The 18,827-nt window shown below is 43.2% G+C and overlaps 1 protein-coding gene and 1 non-coding gene across 9 annotated transcripts in view; one reads left to right on the top strand and one right to left on the bottom strand.

Moving 5' to 3' along the window:
* Positions 1–760: 760 nt before the first annotated feature.
* NPNT (nephronectin) overlaps positions 761–18,827 on the bottom strand; it is an 87,064-nt gene continuing 68,997 nt past the window's right edge. For 5 of the 8 annotated variants that reach the window (XM_070433271.1, XM_070433285.1, XM_070433274.1 and 2 more), the window contains 4 exons: positions 17,435–17,521; positions 15,819–15,917; positions 5,149–5,405; positions 761–3,757 (listed from right to left, as the gene is read on the bottom strand). In XM_070433271.1, the coding sequence (XP_070289372.1) occupies positions 3,647–3,757; positions 5,149–5,405; positions 15,819–15,917; positions 17,435–17,521 (554 nt within the window). In that variant the 3' untranslated portion in view covers positions 761–3,646. Of the gene's footprint in view, positions 3,758–5,148; positions 5,406–7,935; positions 8,538–13,905; positions 14,206–15,818; positions 15,918–17,434; positions 17,522–18,827 lie in introns of those variants that run through there. The other 3 variants (XM_070433322.1, XM_070433311.1, XM_070433302.1) reach the window with 3 other exon arrangements.
* On the top strand, positions 13,104–13,210 carry LOC138999931 (U6 spliceosomal RNA). The gene has a single exon (XR_011469479.1). It is a non-coding gene; the product is annotated as a U6 spliceosomal RNA (small nuclear RNA).

Genomic DNA, 18,827 nt, shown 5'->3' with positions numbered 1-18,827 from the left:
TAAGTGTCCTAGCTGCTAGTATTAGAAAGAAAGAAGCCATTTAACCATTTCTCTATAATTTTGTAGAACAGATTTTTAATCTTGCATCTCATTTTTTCTTTATAGTTTTCTCCATTAGAAAAGGTTGTTGGAATATGAGTAAAATGTCATAAATAAAATCAACACTAGTAAAAAGGCTAATAATCTACACTAATAAAAGAGAAAGATGCAAATTGACCATACCTTCACAATGCCCACCAGCCAATTAGGAGTGAGTATGCAAATTAACCCAACAAAGATGGTGGGTTAATTTGCATACACAGATGCCAAGCAGCCAGGGTGAGGCAGGACTCAGGTATTCCGCACTGCCCCAGCCGCTCCGGGGCTCTGGGCAGCGTGGGAAGGTGCAAAGGTGGTTCTGGCTGGAGTGAAGGCGGTGCCGGCAGCCAGGGTAAGGAAGGCCGATTCTTGTACGAATCTTCGTGGATCCGGCCTCTAGTTTATATATATTTATATATTTATTTATAGCTTATATTGCTAAAAATTTGAGGCAAATGTTTACAACTAAGTGAGATATAAGAAAACCAAAGTAATTTGCTAAGGTATGACCTGTGTTATATGAACAGATTACTTTCCCTGTCCATGTTGCTGAATAATGACCTCATATTTTATAACCTAGAAAGCATAATAATGTGGGCAATTATCTTTGTCCCCAATCAGGCAAGCAGTAAATATTCTCCCAATAAAAAATAACTCAAAACAATAAGAAATAAACTACCAGTATTATTAACGGTGTTTTTATTTACAAAGAATTATGTTTATTTGGCTGTTTTGGAAACCACTGACATTTTTCACTTTAGAAAACATTAAATAATAAACAAGATGTTATACAGTACTTTGGATAACTTCTTCCATCAGTTTAGTGCAATGCATTATTGGCACCTAAAAGTGAAATTTTCAATTATTTTCCCCTTTCATCTTCAGTTGTGCAGTTATATGACCCAAAAGGAAAAGAATCATTAAAAAGAGCACTAAAGCCATATTTGCTGGCCCCTCCTCAAAGGCTCACTGATTTATCCTTCCCTGCTGCCCTGCCTCCACCAAGTTAAATGACAAAAGATATTATAGGCATACTATAATAGGTATACTATTATACCTGTTGTTCAAAAAAACCCATTTCCACTGGGGAACTTGGGAGATTCAACTGATAAAGAGAGAGTGAATTATACAAATTAGGTGAAGGAAAAGGCCTGGCAGTTGTGTTGGGCATGGTACTCTGTATCAGTAGCCAAGTTAAGTTGTCACACACATTGCAGAGAGAATGCACCAGTTAAAGTCTCTGTAAACTGTGTTCTTTGCTATGGTCTTTAAAAATCGGAAGCATCATCCATTGAGCAAGTGAAAGGGTTATACCTTTTTCTAGAAAAACAAAGCAAAACACATTAGAACACTGAAATACTAAAACATCTGCCTCTTATACTCTCTTTTTGGAATAAAATATATATATATGTTTTTTTCTTCTTTTTTTGTTTTAATACTGCTAGGTTTGCCATAAAGGGAAAGCTCAGCATTTGGTGGGCTTGGGCTTGTCCCCGTTTGATTTCTCTCCATTAGAAGCCAAAGAGGGAAATGCCTAAATTAAACCCAGGCCTAGTCCAAATTACTTAGTCTGGAGATTTTCACTACACAGTAATAGGAGCAAAACATATTTTGGGAGATTGTGTAATCTATTACTCTTTCTTAAACACCCTTAACCACCTTAAATAGACAAAGTTTTATCTAATTTTTTAAAAGCCTCTGAGATAGAGAGAGACACTCCTTTATAAGGGATTTGGGGATTCTAATTTAACAACTGTCCCTGCCAGCAAATGCTCCCTCATATTCTGGTCTAAGCCTCTTTCCTCTTGTTCTATTCTTAGTGCCTGTGGAGAACAGCTGGCCACCATCCTCTCTGTACCAGCCCTACATGCACTGGAAAACCAGCAATGGTTTGCCCCTCAGTCTTCTCTTCTCCAGGCTAAATAATCCCAGTTCCTTTAATTTTTCACCACAGATCTTTTTTTCCAACCATTTAATCATCTTTGTAATTCCGGGCAAAAACAGCAGAAAATATGTTGATTACTTAATCAGAAGTTGAGGAAGAGTCTCAGTAGTAAGCTGCATTTTAAAAACAATATTCTTTTTAATATAAAGTTAAAAAATGCAAGGAGGACATATATTAGTTGAGGGTCCTTCAATCTCAGAATTCCAATCCTGCCCCGTTGCTCTAGTGTGTAAGTGAGTCCTATTCCAACACACTTAATACCTCAAAGCCCGGGCCTACCCTACCCCATGCTGACTTGGTAGCACATAAGTTGTGAGCTAGACCCGCCTATGTTTATACTGATTTAAAAATTAGTATGAAATCCTTTCCAGGGGAGCTGCTCCCAGGCTTCTCCCCAGCCTGCTCCCATAAACAGAATCCTTCCTCTGAAACGGCCGGACTATCTCCAAGGTCTTACGGGTTACCAAGGAGAACTGTGTTATTCTGGGGAACGCCGTCGGTTTTTAAGTGAGAAACAGTGCGGGTTTTATGTGCTAACTGCAGCTCCCTGTCTATCTAAATCAGTGGTTCTCAACCTTCTGGCCCTTTAAATACAGTTCCTCATGTTGTGACCCAACCATAAAATTATTTTCGTTGCTACTTCATAACTGTAATGTTGCTACTGTTATGAATCATAATGTAAATATCTGATATGCAGGATGGTCTTAGGCGACCCCTGTGAAAGGGTCGTTCGATCGCCAAAGGGCTCGCAACCCACAGGTTGAGAACCGCTGATCTAAATGGTTTACTCTCCTTCGTAGGGATCAAACTCAAGGTACTTAAAACATTCATCCCTCCACTGCCACAACCTGACACCATTTCCAAATTTCTCTTGCTACCGATCAAAGGTCATAGGACTGGACAACATTTCACCGCGTATTTTTAATTCAAGAGATCACAAGCTGCCTTTTCCCTTGCAACTGGAGTCGGTAAATATCAGGAACACGCAACTGCGTCATATCAATAGCACATTTACACAAAACACAATACCACTAACGAGGAATTACGTGCCCACTTTACATAATTGTCTTTAAAAGAAAAATACAGATAACAAGAATAAATGCATTTTGACATGTTACACACCCTTCTTTCATAAAGTGAATGGCAGTAAAGGAGTTCAGGCCAGTCCAGAGCTCACAGTGAAGAGGAGAAACAAAGTTCACAAGCACATTGTACAGCGTATCTTAGGGGAAGTCAATACTACTCGTGGCACGACACCGGACAGATAACAGAATGGCCATCGGCACAAATTTCCTTTGAAAATGTCTCCCGTGCTTTGCTACAAGGAACACCTTGTCACCAGGATGAAGGACGGCACAGGTCTCACATGCTGAAGCCAGTTCCTAAAAGAGCCACGGGATGTAGGCAGCACCCACAGACAGCTTGTGTCTAACAAATGCCCCTTCTATGTCAAAGGGAGTGTCACTGTTCATTGGGATTGCACAAAAACAGGCCAAGATGTGGGTCAACAACCAGACTTTCTCTGACCCACTGACCCACTCTTCTCCGAGGCCTGACATAAGGGAGGGGAAGACAGGAGGTGAAGATCAGAAAAAGAAGAGGGAGCAACACAGGAGTTCATTGCTAGTTGCGGAGTTGCACGCGTTCTTCATAGCAGTGGCCTCTTTTCAAGCTCACGTCATCCAATCCAATCTCCCCAGTGTGGCCACGCCTCTTTTCACCTTTGAAGATGACCTAGGGAGAGAACGCACACACTGGTCAAGCCTCCTCTGCCCTTCCCCAGGCCGGCTCATTCAGCAGAATAAAGGCAAACTTCCCCCAGGTCTAAACAGTAAACTTAACCTAACAGAAGGAAAGACTAGAGAACAGTGTCACCTGAGGCTTGTGTTCTGGTAGAAACTGAAATCCCCAGGAAACTGTTCATCAGACCATGTTACTCAGAACCAGTTACCCTTTAAAAGCCACACTAAACTACAGGCTGCTTCTGTCAACGATTACCAAGGTCAGAAGGAAAAAGACGGTGATGGCACGTAGAGGTGCGGACGTAGAGCCGAAGTCTAAAAGATCACTGCCATGCAGCCTCCTCTGACGCTGCCCAGCTCCTCCACTGGGCTCACGCAGCTTCGCTGCCAAATGGAACAGAAGCCAACGCCATAATCCCGTCGCAGCATTGTTCTACTTGTGCACAAACCAAGAACTTCCCCTATTCTTGCATTTTATCTTTGATAGCATCCTTGCTCCTTTCCAAAACAAATGAAACCTGTCTCTGCTGTGATTTGAAATGATTTACCTTTTTAGTTCTTTAAAAATATATATGTATATCAAGAAAAATTTTAAGAGTAAATAATAAATAATAATAGTAAATAATCAGAGTAACATAAAATTTAAGACTCTGGTAAAAGCTGTATTAACGGAGCCTACCTTTTCTTTCTAAAAGTGTTTACAGAAACTATACCTACAAGCATAGATGCAGAATCTCCTCATAGTAACCGTTTTAGAAGCAGCAACGTAAAGAAGACACATCCCAAATAAGTTATTTCGATGAGGTGTTACAGATCACCTCATTGCTACATGTGACTTGGTTACTTAGGATAAAATTTCTATATTCAGTCAAGCTTTCCCACATCCTGTCCCGAGTAGAACAGTACCTTTCAAGTCTATTGCTCTGGATCCCACCCAAAGCTGCTTAACTATGGTCTCTCAGGCAAAGAGGGAAAAACGGATTTTAAACAAACATTTTGGAGAAAACCACTTTAGGGTAACTCATGGTGGTCAGAGTTTGAAGTATAAGAAAGGAAAGGAAAAGTAAGACGAGTTAAGCTCAGCACCTCTGCCCTTTGAAGTTTCTCTTGATTAACATTTTTACTTTAATTATTTTTTTTTTCAATAAAAGTACGGGATCTACCCTAGGGTGGGGAGAGTAGCGGTAGTCAGAGGTTATAATGAAGAATGTAGTAAGAAGCAAAAAGGGATTAAAGAAAGAGGCAAGGAATGGAGTTGTCATGCCCAGAAAAACACACGAAACTCTGTCTGAGCCCGAGTTACTAAGTAGAACAGTTCGGACCCCAGGCTTCTCCTATGAGAGGAAAACCTCCCAGGTCCACGTCCTTTGCGGTTCTACTTACGCTCTTGATGTCAGCCCCTCGCAGGGTGATCTGTGTTTGCCTCCAGCCATGGCCACCATTTCTTCCCCACAGGGCTGCTCCGTGGGCCCCCTGTTTTCTCACAAACACCTGTAGCGCGCCGGAGTGCAGCCCAGTGACCCTGTGCCTGAACGACAGGCACAGGTCCCCTGACTGCATGAGGTGGCCCAGGGGCAGCACCAGGCGAGCGGCTTTCCCCCCGGGGCCCTTGGCTGCGGAGACTGCCAGGTACTGTCCACCTGCAATGGGAAAGCAGGGCCGTGTGTGTACGTGTGACATCCCTTCCCAGCACAAACAGTATGGACAGCCCTAATCAACCTCAAAGTCATTTGCAAAGAACCCAGGTTATTGCAGGAGAAAACCATGGCTTATTTCTATGCCTGTCTCAGATCCCATGGTTTGTGTTTACAGAAAACATTCGCCCATTGTGCTCACGGAGAGGACAAGTTCTGCCAAGGACACACAGGAATAAGTAATCCTAACACTGTGACTACTTCCAGCGGAATAGGACCGGACACACACAGGCATGCACAAACCACACACTTTCACCACCTCCTAGTCCTCCCCACGTTATGATTATGTTGTCAAGCCGGCTGGCTGATTAGGTGGTTGACGCTAAGTTGCCAGGGAGAATTTTTCTACATGGACAATTAACCTCTGGGTAGTAGAGCAGATGTGGTTTAAAGGACATTAAATCTGTTTATCTCTTTTCCCTATTTTTATTTATTTATTAACTCTTGAGAGAAAACCCTTCAACAATGCTAGAGCTTGCCCTGGCCAGTGCGGCTTAGTGGGTTGAGCGTTATCCTGTGCACCAAGAGGTCGCCGGTTTGATTCCCAGTCAGGGCAAATGCCCGGGGTTGCGGGCTTGATCCCCCCAGGGGGGCTGTGCAGGAGGCAGTGGACCAATGTTTCTCTCTCTCACTGATATTTCTTCTCTCCCTCTCCCTTCTTCTCTAAATTCAATCCTATATAATAAAAGGCTAGTATGCAAATCGACCGAACAGCAGAACAACCGGTCGCTATGACACGCACTGACCACCACGGGGCAGATGCTCAATGCAGGAGCTGCCCCCTGGTGGTCAGTGCACTCCCACAGGGGGAGCACTGCTCAGCCAGAAGCCGGGCTCATGGCTGGTGAATGCAGCGGTGGTGGCAGGAGCTTCTCCCGCCTCCACGGCAGTGCTAAGGATGTCCAACTGATGGCTGAGGTCCACTCCCTGGATGGAGCAGGCCTAAGCCATCAATTGGACCTCCCCCAAGGGCTCCCTAACTTCGAGGGGGCACAGGCTGGGCTGAGGGACTCCCCCCCCCCCCCCCCCCCCGTGCGTAAATTTTGTGTACCGGGCCTCTAGTAAAAACATATTTAAAACAAAACTAAACAACAACAAAAAGCCAGAGCTTGCTATGCTTCTCACACTGGAGTGCAGCTCACCCCAGGAAGATGCAGAGGTGTTCTGGAAACCCCCCACTTCCTGGAACATCAGCTTTATTTAAAGATACGCAGTTTACAATGTGTTACATAATAACACATATATAATAAATATAATATTTTTTATTACATATACATGAACACAAAGTGTTAATAAAAACTGTCACTCTGGGCGGACACTTTGTCCTCAGACCCCTGGGGCCATAGAGCGTGCCTCCCTATTGTTAGAGGAATTGCTATTAGGGGGATAAGTTTGAGCAGCAGTGAGTGGGGGGAGAGCTGCTTCTCAAGAGAAAGTTACAAGTAGTATTTGAAGCTCCATCCAAGTACAAATGACATTCCTCTCGGGCTGTTGAATTGGAGCCAACTGAAAACACACTGTGTTTCAGCACTGATTTATCCACAGGAAACTGTGGTGTGAATGCTGAACACATGTATGTATTTTGGTAGAAACCCCACTTATTTTTCAATGAAAAGACAACCACTTATTTTTATGCTTAATTTGTAACAGGGATGCTAAAGTTTGGGGTGTCCTCTTATTTGTCAAGGGACTTCTCCTCTCCCACGTGAGCTCTGAGCAGTGGCAGGACCAGCAGGTGATGTCTGGGCCCGGATTCTGTACCAGGCTGTGCTGAGTGCTCCTGGGGCATCTCATGAACCCTGAAGGCTGGCTTTACAGATGCAGAGTTAGGGCTTTGAGGCGAGGTCACCCAAGGGGTCACCCAGTGAGTGGCAGAGTGAAGGTTTGAGTTCAGAACTGTCTGACCTCTGTATCCGGCACGTGCTGCCCTCAGGTTGGGTCACTGGTGTGCCTGCTTCTCTCCCCCAGGAGATGTCAGAACCCACCATTGCCCCAAGCCACCCCAGGGCATCCCTAGCACATGGTAGGAGTGTAATGCCATCTGTTGAATAAAGGATGTTCTAAGAAGACAGAAGAAAAAAAAAACCTGCAAAGAAATTGGTCCTTGAGTCATATACTTGACTCACCAACAACAAACACAATTTCTTATCCTCAGTCCACCCCCGCTGCCCCCATCAATCCAAATGGTATTTTAGGCCAAAATATTTATTTATTTATTTTTTTTTTTTTTTTTTTTTATTTTCCTCTTAAAGTATTACAAAGGGTATTACATAAGTATCCTTTTTCCCCCCCCCGCCCTTGACAAACCACTACCCTCCCTTACCCCCCAGTGTCTTATGTCCATTAGTTATGCTTATATGCATGCATACAAGTCCTTCGGTTGATCTCTTACTCCCCTCCCTCCTGCCCCCCAACTCTCTCTGGCCTTCCCACTGCAGTTTGACAATCAGTTTGAGGCAGCTCTGCCTCTGTATCTATTATTGTTCAAAAGTTTGTAATGGTCTTTATTATCCATGAATGAGTGAGATCATGTGGTATTTTTCCTTCATTGACTGGCTTGTTTCACTTAGCATAATGCTCTCCAGTTCCATCCATGATGTTGCAAATGGTAGGAGTTCCTTCTTTTTAACAGCAGCATAGTATTCCATCGTGTAGATGTACCACAGTTTTCTAATCCATTCATCTACTGATGGGCACTTAGGCTGTTTCCAGATCTTAGCTATGGTGAATTGTGCTGCTATGAACATCTGGGTGCATATATCCTTTCTGATAGGTGTTTCTGGTTTCTTGGGATATATTCCTAGTAGTGGGATCACAGGGTCAAATGGGAGTTCCATTTCCAATTTTTTGAGGAACCTCCATACTGCCTTCCATAGTGGCTGCACCAGTCTGCATTCCCACCAGCAGTGCACAAGTGTTCCTTTTTCTCCACATCCTCTCCAGCACTTGTCGTTTGTTGATTTGTTGATGATAGGCCAAAATATTTAGATGGATTTTAAATGTCTCCCCATAAGTCAGCTTTTGAATTGTCACAGGTATTTTGCTTAAGACTAAGATATAAGGTTATTACAGTTAAACCTGCAAGTTTTAAGAAAACAAGGATTATCTTGAGTCTCTGTGGAATGTATACTAACATGACTGCCAGACGCTGCCTGCGAATAAGACAACCTAACAAACCAAGGCAGCCTAGTAAGAGTCAAATAATCTTTTTTTAGAGGCACTTAAAACCCTAACGTGTAAAATATGAGCAACGAGGCTACTGTTGCTCTCCCTCCATGGAGCTGCTCTGAACATTTTTGCAGTGTAATAACTTATGTTTTTTCATAAATATATCAGCCATTTTTCTATGACAAGTACATTTTTCATAGCTGTTTGTCATTAATAATTTAGCCAGTTTTTTACTGAAGAACATTTAAGTTGTTCCCAGATTTTCACACTTAAGATAATACCATAAAGTAGTAAGACAAGCAAAAAAAATAAAATAAAAATTTGCAACACATGAAATAGGACTAAGTTTCCTTTTCATATAAAGAGCTTAAAAATCAACAATAAAAAGAACACAAAAGAAAAATAAAAAGCATCTCAGAAAAAGGGACTTTTAAAATGTGAAAAAATGGTCAGCTTTTCACAATAAAATAAATTAACATTAAAAAGAGATGACTTTCTACCAATAAGCTTGGTAAAGATTTTAAAAAGTAGTTTAATAAGATCTGTGTTGGGGTGGTTCTTAAATATTGTTTGGAGGAGTATAAATTGCCATAACCCATAGGAAGGGCAACTCAGTAAAATCTATCAAAATTCAAGATGCGAGTTCCCTTTGATTGGCATTCCACATCTAGGATAAGACGTATTCAAACACGTCTGAAATGATACGTGTATAAGGTTTTCACTGCAGTCTTGTCTGAAAAACCGGAAGACTGGAAACAATGGAAATGTTCCTCGGTGGTTAAACACAAGGGAACATCTAAGGAATAATGGAGTAACTGTCATTAATAAGAATGAGGGTGTTCTGTATGTTCTGATATAGGAAAATCTTCAACAACAATGGCTAATGCTATTTTAATGGTAACTCGGGGACAGGCACTGCTTTAAATATGTTGAATAGATGCTATCGATTATCCTCAGTTAAGTAACGTGCTCAAGGTCAAAGCTAATAAGCTGTGGGTGCTGGGTTTCAGCCCCGGCATTCTGTATTTGGAGCTCAATCCAAGTACAAATGACGTTCCTCTTTCAAGTCCTTGTTCTTCATGTCAACTCTTAGCGTAATATCCTTAAGTGACAAAAGCAAGGTACGTAAGAGGGTGCTTTGTGGTTGTATGGACAACTATATCTCTGGAAAGATAACCAAGAAACTGGTTGTATCTGGGAGGGTAACTGAGAGCCAGGGCTGAAAGGCAGCTTGTATCTTCACTGTGGGTTTATTTTTCCACTTACAATTTTTCAAAATAATGCTTTTTAATGCTGCACCAGACATACTTGTACGTACACGCTGGCATGCTTGTTATGTGTTTAAGTGAATTCCTTGCAGCTAGCAGTAGCAGACAGGGCACTGAATCAGCTGTCTTTAACCCATGATCCCCAGTGATCAGAGTTCCAGGAAAAGGGCCTCAGGTGCAGCCTTGACATCTATGGAGAAGGGTGTATCTTCAGGGCCACCGATACATGCCTGCTGTGAATCACCATATCTGTTGACAGCACAACTTTCCATTCCTTAGAGCACATGCCCCACAGGGGGCAATTTGATTTTTAAGGGCGGGGGGGGGGGGGGGGGGACAATTCAAGAATGAGTTATTAACAGTGAATTTTTTGTATTTCTTATGGTTCTAGGGGCCTCATATACAGTATATCTATATATATAAGCCTAAGCAACTGGCCAGCTGGTAGCTATGATGCACATTGACCACCAGGAACCAGATGCTCAATACAGGAGCAAAAACCACAGGCATGGAAACATGGAACAGACTGATGAATCTCAGAGGGGAGAGGGGAAGGGGGGAGGGCGGGAAGAGATTAACCAAATATCTTCTATGCATACTAGAGGCCCGGTGCACAAAAATTTGTGCACTGGGGGGGGTGGGGGAGGGGGTCCCTCAGCCCGGCCTGTGCCCTCTCTCAGTCTGGGACCCCTCGGGAGATAACGACCTGCTGGCTTAGGCCTGCTTCCGGGTGGCAGAGGGCAGGCCCAATCCCTAGGTGCAGCCCCTGGTCAGGCTCAGAGCAGGGCAGATTGGGGAGTTGGGGCACCGCCCCGTCATGCACAGAGCAGGGCGGATCGGGAGGTTGCGATGCCACCCTCAGTCACGCTCAGGGTAGGGCCGTTTGGGGGGTTGGGGCACCGCCCCCTGTCACACTCAAGGCAGGGTCGATGGGGAGGTTGCGGCGCCACCCCCTGTCACGCACAGAACAGGGCTGATCAGGGGGTTTGGGCGCTGCCTCCTGTCACGCTGATCCCGGTGCCGGGAGCCTCGCTGCTTCGCTGATCCCGGTGCCGGGAGGCATATTACCCTTTTACTATATAGGATAGAGGCCTGGTGCACACGTGGGGGACGGCTGGTTTGCCCTGAAGGGTGTCCTGGATCAGGGTGGGGGTCCCCACTGGGGTGCGTGGCCAGTCTGGGTGAGGGGCTGAGGGCTGTTTTCCGGAAGTGAGTGACTGAAGCTTCCAACCGCTCCTTGTTTTCTTTTCTTTTTTTTTTTTTTATTCTGGGCCAGCTTTAGCTCAGGCCTCGCCGCTGAAAACATCGATACAATGTTGCTAAAGCCGGCTGAATGAAAGCCGGTTTCTGGGGTTTTGTTTATCTTCTTATTTGCAAAATAGTACATAGTTGCTTAGAGTTGTAGCTCAGAGGCCGGCAAGTGAGGCGGGGAACGTTGGAGTCCGCAGCAAGCAAGCCTCATGTTCGCTTCCAGCTGCCTGGCTGCCGGCCGCCATCTTGGCTGATAGTTAATTTGCATATACTCACTGATTAGCCAATGAAAAGGGTAGCAGTCGTACGCTAATTACCATGTTTCTCTTTTATTAGTGTAGACTAGAGGCCCAGTGGGGTCCCTTGGCCTGGCCTGCTGGGATTAGGCCAAAACTGGCTCTTCGACATCCCCCAAAGGGTCCTGGATGGTAAGAGGGTGCAGGCCAGGCCAAGGGACTCCACTGGTGCACGGATCCGTGAACCGGGCCTCTAGTAAACATATATTGTGACATATTTATGCATTTCAGTTCTCTATCATATGTTTTGAAACTTTATTTGCTATTTTTTCATATCACTTCATATCATTTTTTTTAACAATTTCTTAGTGATTTCTTCCTCAGTACTTCAACTATCCTTTCATTCTTTTATTTTTCTCTTTCGTGGATGCCATGTTCTTTGGAAGCTTGTTTAGACCAAGTTAATGGCCTTTTAGGCTTCTTCCATGTGAATAGGAGTTCACTTTTTGAATATAGTAATAAGAATTATGTGTCAAGGGGGAGGGGTGGTAATCAGGATTTTAGAGATGTTTAGGTGGGGCATGGCCAAGAAAAGGTTGGGAGCCACTGCTTTAGAGGAATGTATTAATTTCACTATCTCACAATTAAGTTTAAGATTGAATGTGATAAACACAATCCAATGAGCTCAAGGGAGGGCAGCAAGCAAATGCAATCATTTTACAGCTGTTTCTCAAAGTTGTAAATTTATTTGAGAATTTTCTTTTCTTGGAGATATTAGCATAAAAGAATATTTGCATTTCTGGATCTTGGATAAGAAATGCATATTAAAATCAGTCCTAACTGTGGAAATCCAACCATATGTTCCTTTTCAAATGGTATAATTTAGATAGAAACAATTTAGAAACAGCTAGCTTGGTAATTAGAGAATTCACAGATATAATTCATTAAATCGCTTATATTTATATACATACAACCTCACCTAAACTTCCTAGGAGAAAAAAAAGGCATTCTTCCTAAGAAGCTTACTTAGTATTTCTCCATCAGTATTTGGTTAGAATTCCCCACCACAGTCTAAAAAGCCCATCTGCAATGCTACCTTGATATAGGCCATGCACTCCTAACCCTCTTCCAATCCTCTGCCCTCCTTCAGTCTCCTGTCCATTTTTCCAAGCTGGAGCCCTGCTGCTCACTGCTCTCCTGTGGATACCTGGGCATTCCATTCTCAGTCAGAGGCTCTCAGAGCTGGTAGAACGTTTTCTAACCCAGTGCTTATCCAGTGCTCAAAACATCTTGCCATATGTTACCACCGACAGAGAGCTCCTTACTTTGAACAGCCTGAGCTCTTTTTAAACAGCCCTGACTGTGGGGAAATTCTGTAAAGAGTGAGCCCAAGTTCATCTCTCTGTAGTTGTCACCTACTGATCTGACTTCCATCCCTTTGTGGTCAGAGCAATGGTGATAGATGTTGTCAGTCAAGTACAAAGGCAGCCCTGTTCCACTGTTTCTTCTCCAGGCTAAACACTCTGGTCCCTCCCCCTGCTCTTGCACAGGCTTTGGGACCCCTCTCCACCCAGGTCTTTCTGAATGACCGACACTTATCTCTATTCTTCTCAGACAAGAAAGAACCCACTAAAATGGATTTTCTATTCTGGAAAAAAAAAAAAAAAAAGACCATATTTCTTGGGAAATGACCCAACATTTTGGCAGTAACACAGGGTTCAGTGCTCGCTTTGGCAGCACATCTACTAAAGTTGGAACGATATAGAGAAGATTAGCATGGCCCCTGCACAAGAATGACATGCAAATTTGTGAAGTGTTCCATATTAAAAAGAAAAAAAAACACAGGGTTCACTCATTGATTTCATTATCCACTAAAATTCTAAAGTCTTGCACACTTACTGCTAAGGCACTTCTTCCCCTCCCACGGTAGGTTTCTAGACCATGAGCCCTACCTTGTATTCATCCTCATTAGATTTTCCCCTCTTCAATGAGACCCGCTGATCTAATGTTGTGGAGCTGGTGTGTCAGCACAGCTCCACACGTTCTCCTCTGGCTTCGCGCCATCCAGTTTGGGAAGCCTGCCTTCAACAGCCAAATTCAACAGCCAGTTCATTCAAGTCACTGGTAAAACCCTGGAGCAACCCCAGAAAGTCACGCACACTTCCCCAGGCACCATCCAGGCACACCCAGCAGCCACCACTGCCTTTCCATTGGTTCTGTGCTATCACAGCCAAATCACCATTTCCAACTTTTTCTTGCCTGCCATTTTAATTTCCAATCCTCTTCTCATTTTTCTATCAGAGGGCAAGTGGAGTTTGGGTCACAATAAGTCTAAACATTTACCTATGAGATGAATAATAAAAAAAAATGTTTAAAAGTACTAAATTGGCTCTATAATATGTTATTGAAATTCTAAAAATCAATTATTTTACTATCAACATAGATTACGTAGATGTGTAATGAATTCTTTTGAGTTTATTTAGCATACTAACAAACTACTCTCTCCAGTGTACTTGAAAGGGTTATTCATTATGATCATGAACATGCATAGCTGCTAACGATCCTTTCTCTGGTAGCAAACTACTTCAGGTCAGCGGTCAGTTGAATCCACAGGCCTGAGATCTGCTCATGGACCATGTGCGCTACCATAGGAGACGGAGGCCAGTCTGTGGGGGAGTGAAGACCCCAGAACACTCCTGGCTGTTCCGGACACTGAACTGCCTCGGAGGCTGCGTGGGCAGCACAGAGAGGTCTGGATGTGAAGTCCGTTCTTTTGCTCCGTGGACTTAGGAAATTTATGTCCACTCTGGGCCTCAGTATTTCCTTTGTGAAATAAAAACAATATTTAACCTGCTTCACAGGGTGGATAAAAAGATATTAAATAAAATTAATGAAATGATGAATGACTCAAGACTGTAGTAGGTAATCATTAAATGTTGGTTTCTTTCTAATTCACAGATATATGTGACATTAATAATACCAATGTTGTACTAATAGTCATACGGATGTAAAGTGCAGGATAGGGAACATGGTCAGTAATATTATAATAACTATTAGTATGTATGGTGCCAGGTGAATACTTGAATTATCAGGGTGATCACTTTGTAAATTGTGTAACTGTCTACCATGGCGTTATAGCCTGAAACTAATGTAAAATAATATTTGGCAACTGTAATTAAAAAATAACATTAAATATGTATAATAATATTGTCCTGCTTAGAGTTAACTTTCAATGAATGAGAGAGCTAACAGGAGAGAGGGACTGCTTTGTGTGTATGCATGCAAGTCGTGAAAATAATATCTAAAAGAAATCTAAAAAACCCATTTGAATTTATAGAATATTCATATTTTTAAAAGCTTACCTCAAATTCTCATTGTTCAATATTTGTCTAGTATTTTAATCTTAGGGGATTTAATGAAATATTTTAGACTAACATTTTAATACCTTTCTACTTGCGATGTGCATCAAGGATTAGCACTAGAGGTATCCCCAAGGAACGTGCTAGAAAGGCATCAAAATCTACATTTTCACAAGGCCCTCAGCTGATTTGTACCAATGCTGAAGTTTGAGAATAACTGGTTTAACAGAGCATATCCTCTTTCAAGTTAACTTTTGTGTGTTTTCTGTTCTTCTATATGATACTTGGAATGGTATTTAACAACTAGGCTTTTAATTAACAACATCCTTTTTAGTTAACGATATACTTTTTCTTCACATATTGTCCCTTTCATTTCTAAATCTAGAAGCAGAAATATAAAAAGAAGTCAAACTTCTCATCCTTTCATTAAGTTGACATCACCCATAAAAGATTCAATTACTGAGGGGAGGGGAAAAAACAACATGTAGCTTTGCTTCCTGGAACAAGACAACAAAACATCTTGCAAGTACTAAAACTTTAGATTAGTAGGAAGTGTGCAATTTAAAAGCCTGTTAATTTTCCAAGGAACTATGTCTAAATCCACCTTACTATAAGAATATTCTTTAGTGGAATAAATAATGGTCATTATAACTAATTTATCCAGCATCCAAGTTAGATTGACATTTTTTTCAAAGAGACATTCACAACTTCAGAGAAATTTCAGGCTCCTTCAACTATGTCTCAAATCTTAAAAAAGTGAAAAACTGCATGATTGAGAAAACAACCAAGAACTACTACCATGGCTGATGTACTTCTTTTATGCTTGGGAATGGGGCACGACAAGTAAATTGAAAATCACAAGTTAGAATAAGCCTACATGTTTTATTTACCAAACCTTTTAGTGAGCTACTCGCCTTCCCATAATATAATTCTAGTTGACAGCTAATAAATGGACTATGAATGCTGGGCAAGATCTCTCTTTACCCTCTTAGAGATGTTACAGTGCACTTGACTAGCAGAACTGGGCCTTCCAAGGGGATCAACTTGAAATGGGTCCTAGAGTTAAACTGGGCTTACCTGCTGGGTCCCTCACTGGTTCCCAGTGCAAGTCACTGTCTTTCTCCCTGATCCATCCGCAAAGCCCATGGTCAAAATTGCAGCTATGTATCAGCACACCTGCAAGGAAATGACCAGAAAGGCAAGTAAACCACAAATGAACAACAGAAACGCACTTGTTAACAAGGTTATCAGTACAAGTGTTCTCTCCTATCCACACTTCACTAACCCACCAGAACTTCTCTCCAGGAGATCAAAAGGGAATCACACGAATCCCTTCTCAGCACAACTGTGCCTGTGTGCTCAACGGTAAAAACATAGCACACAAGTGTTGCCAATTATGACCTTTTATACCACCACTTAAAAATATGATTTCCTCCTCATCCTATCCTATATAATAAAGAGCTAATATGCAGATGGTCGTCACACCCTCACGTCATCACACCCTCGCGCCATAACTGCTCAGACCCTCAACACTGGGGAGAAAGGGATGGGGACCAGCCAGGCTGCAGCTCGGGAGAGGGACAAGATGCCTGCCCCGTGCTTTTGGGCGCCAGCAGCTGCACCTATCGCCTGCGGCCCGGGAGAGGGACAAGCCACCCGCCCCGCGGTCCCAGGCGCCTGCAACTGTGGCCTGGGTGAAGCTGCCCACCCACAGTCCCCTGCAGCTGTGGCCAGTCTGGGCGAAGCTGGCCTGGGTCCTGGGTGCCTGTGGCTGGCCAGAGGGAGGGAAGCCCGGATCCCAGGTGCCTGCAACCAGCCAGAGGAAGGAATCCTGGGTCCTGGGTACAGGGCGAGGCAGAGGCAGTTAGGGGCAATCAGGCCAGTAGGGGAACAGTTAGGGGTGATCAGGCAGGCAGGCAGGCAAGCAATTAGGAGCCAGCAGTCTCGGATTGTGAGAGGCAGGCGGACATTCCCCGAGGGGTCCCAGATTGGAGAGGGTGCAGGCCGGGCTGAGGGACTCCCCACCCCTGTGAACAAATTCTGTGCACTGGGCCTCTAGTAATTTATAAATGCTACACACACACACACACACACACACACACACACACATATATATGTAAATTTTTTTAAAGATAATGATGACTTGTCCTAGATAATCTGGCTCAGTGGATAAAACATTGGCCCAAAGACTGAAGGGTCCTGGGTTTGATTCCAATCAAGAGCATGTACCTTGGTTGCAGGCTCAATCCCTGATCCTGGTCAGGGCATGTGTGGGACGCAACCAATCAATGTGTCTCTCCGCCTGTCTCTCCCCCTCCCTTAGACTCTCTCTAAAAAAATCAATGGAAAAATATTCTAGGGTGAGGATTAACAACAACAACAACAAAAAGATAATGACTCAATTACTTGTGCCCAACTGATAAAACAGCAGAGGAAACCAAGTTGAAAAAAAAAGAGCTATAATTTTCCTAGGTGTAACCTAACAATCTGTGATTTAAAAATTATTTTCATGAAATGGAGGAAAACAATAAAATTTCATTATAACTGTAGTAAGAATATAAGTGTCTTGGGGTGGTAAATATACCATACAAAATACAGATGATAGGTTGTAGAATTGTACACCTGAAACCTATATAATTTTATTAACTAATGTCAGCCCAATAAATTCAATTTTAAATAAAATAAGCATCTACCTGGATCATCCTTTGCTTCATCATCTGCACTGACTCCTCTTTCAATTTCAAATATTTCAAACAAATCATTTGAAGGATGCCGTGGAACTGTAAGAGAGAGAGAGAGAGAGAGAGGTTTTGAGAAAAGGGCAGTGCCTTTCACAAGGGGCAGGGGACAACGACCTGGGCACCCACTCATCTGGAAGATCCCAAAACTTCATTACACTTCACGTGAAGATCCAGGAAGTTTGTTCTGCAGTGATGTATATGGTAACATTTATCTGTGTACAAATAAAAACTGGTTTTCACAAGTTTTTAAATTCCAACATAGAAACACATTAAAAGGTTTTCATCTGGAAGATACATTTTAAAAGAGCTACCAATTTCGAGTAACATATTCATCTCCATGAAATTCAAAATTGTGCCTCTATAAAAGATACACTGTGACCACCAGGTTGAGGATGTTTTGATGGAAATGCCTGCCACTGGGGTGAGTGGTTTGGTTTTCTTACCACAGCACCCACTCCCCTCCACGAGCTCTGCACACTGGTGCAGGCTCATCTGGCTTTCTTACCAGGGCTGGCCTTGCTGAGGAAGGGGCCCTGGCTCCTTTAAGAGCAAATCCAAAGGCCTTGGTGCAGCATTCACAGCTCCCTCTCCCCCCCACCCGACCCCACAGTGCCCAAACATGCCATTCATTTTCAGTCTCTGACTCTGTCGAGAGCTTGGGAGGCTCTTCCTGCTAATTAACCTGCCAAACTTTCTTCTTCCTTCATTGCCCGTGTAAATATCTTCCATCATTGCCCAGTGTAAATATCACCGCCTGGGTGAAAGCTTTCATGCCCCGGGGAAATTAAATTCCCCACCCTGCCCCCCTGCTGTAGTTCAGACTCCTGTTTTTACACCTCTATTCCATTTTTTCATAGACTTGCAGTTATTTACACACACACACACACACACACACACGTGTGTCTGTCCCTCTGCTAGTCTCTGAGGTCCTGGAGGACATCAGTCATGTCTTATTCATGCGGCATTTCCGGGGCCTGACCTGGTGACAGGCACTCAGTGTTTACTGAACAAATGTGAAGATCTTGTCAAGAAACCCATGCACTCTGTCAACCCTTTTCCTCACTGAAACAAGTGGGTCAGAGCTTAATTATCCACTTTTAAAAACATGGATTCATTTAAGCAATTAGTTGCTTGTTCTTTTAACGTGTATTTGCTTACCACCCATATGCCAAGCACTGTGGGAGGCCAAGCAGACAGGGAGAAAGGGGTGGGCCAGTTCTACAAGGACCTGGCCCTCATGGAGCCTCACTCGAATGAGAGAGGCAGACAAACTTGAAGACCAATGAATACCACAATTCTCAGTGTTGAGAAGGGCCAGGAAGGAAAACACTCGATGATGTCATGG

The sequence above is a fragment of the Myotis yumanensis genome, unplaced genomic scaffold, assembly GCF_028538775.1.
Source record: "Myotis yumanensis isolate MYYU_CA2020_CCGP unplaced genomic scaffold, mMyoYum1.0.hap1 SCAF_1, whole genome shotgun sequence".
In the NCBI taxonomy this organism is placed as follows: Eukaryota; Metazoa; Chordata; class Mammalia; order Chiroptera; family Vespertilionidae; genus Myotis; species Myotis yumanensis.
Note: the sequence above shows the minus strand (reverse complement) of the source record. Positions and strands in the feature narration are given on the sequence as shown.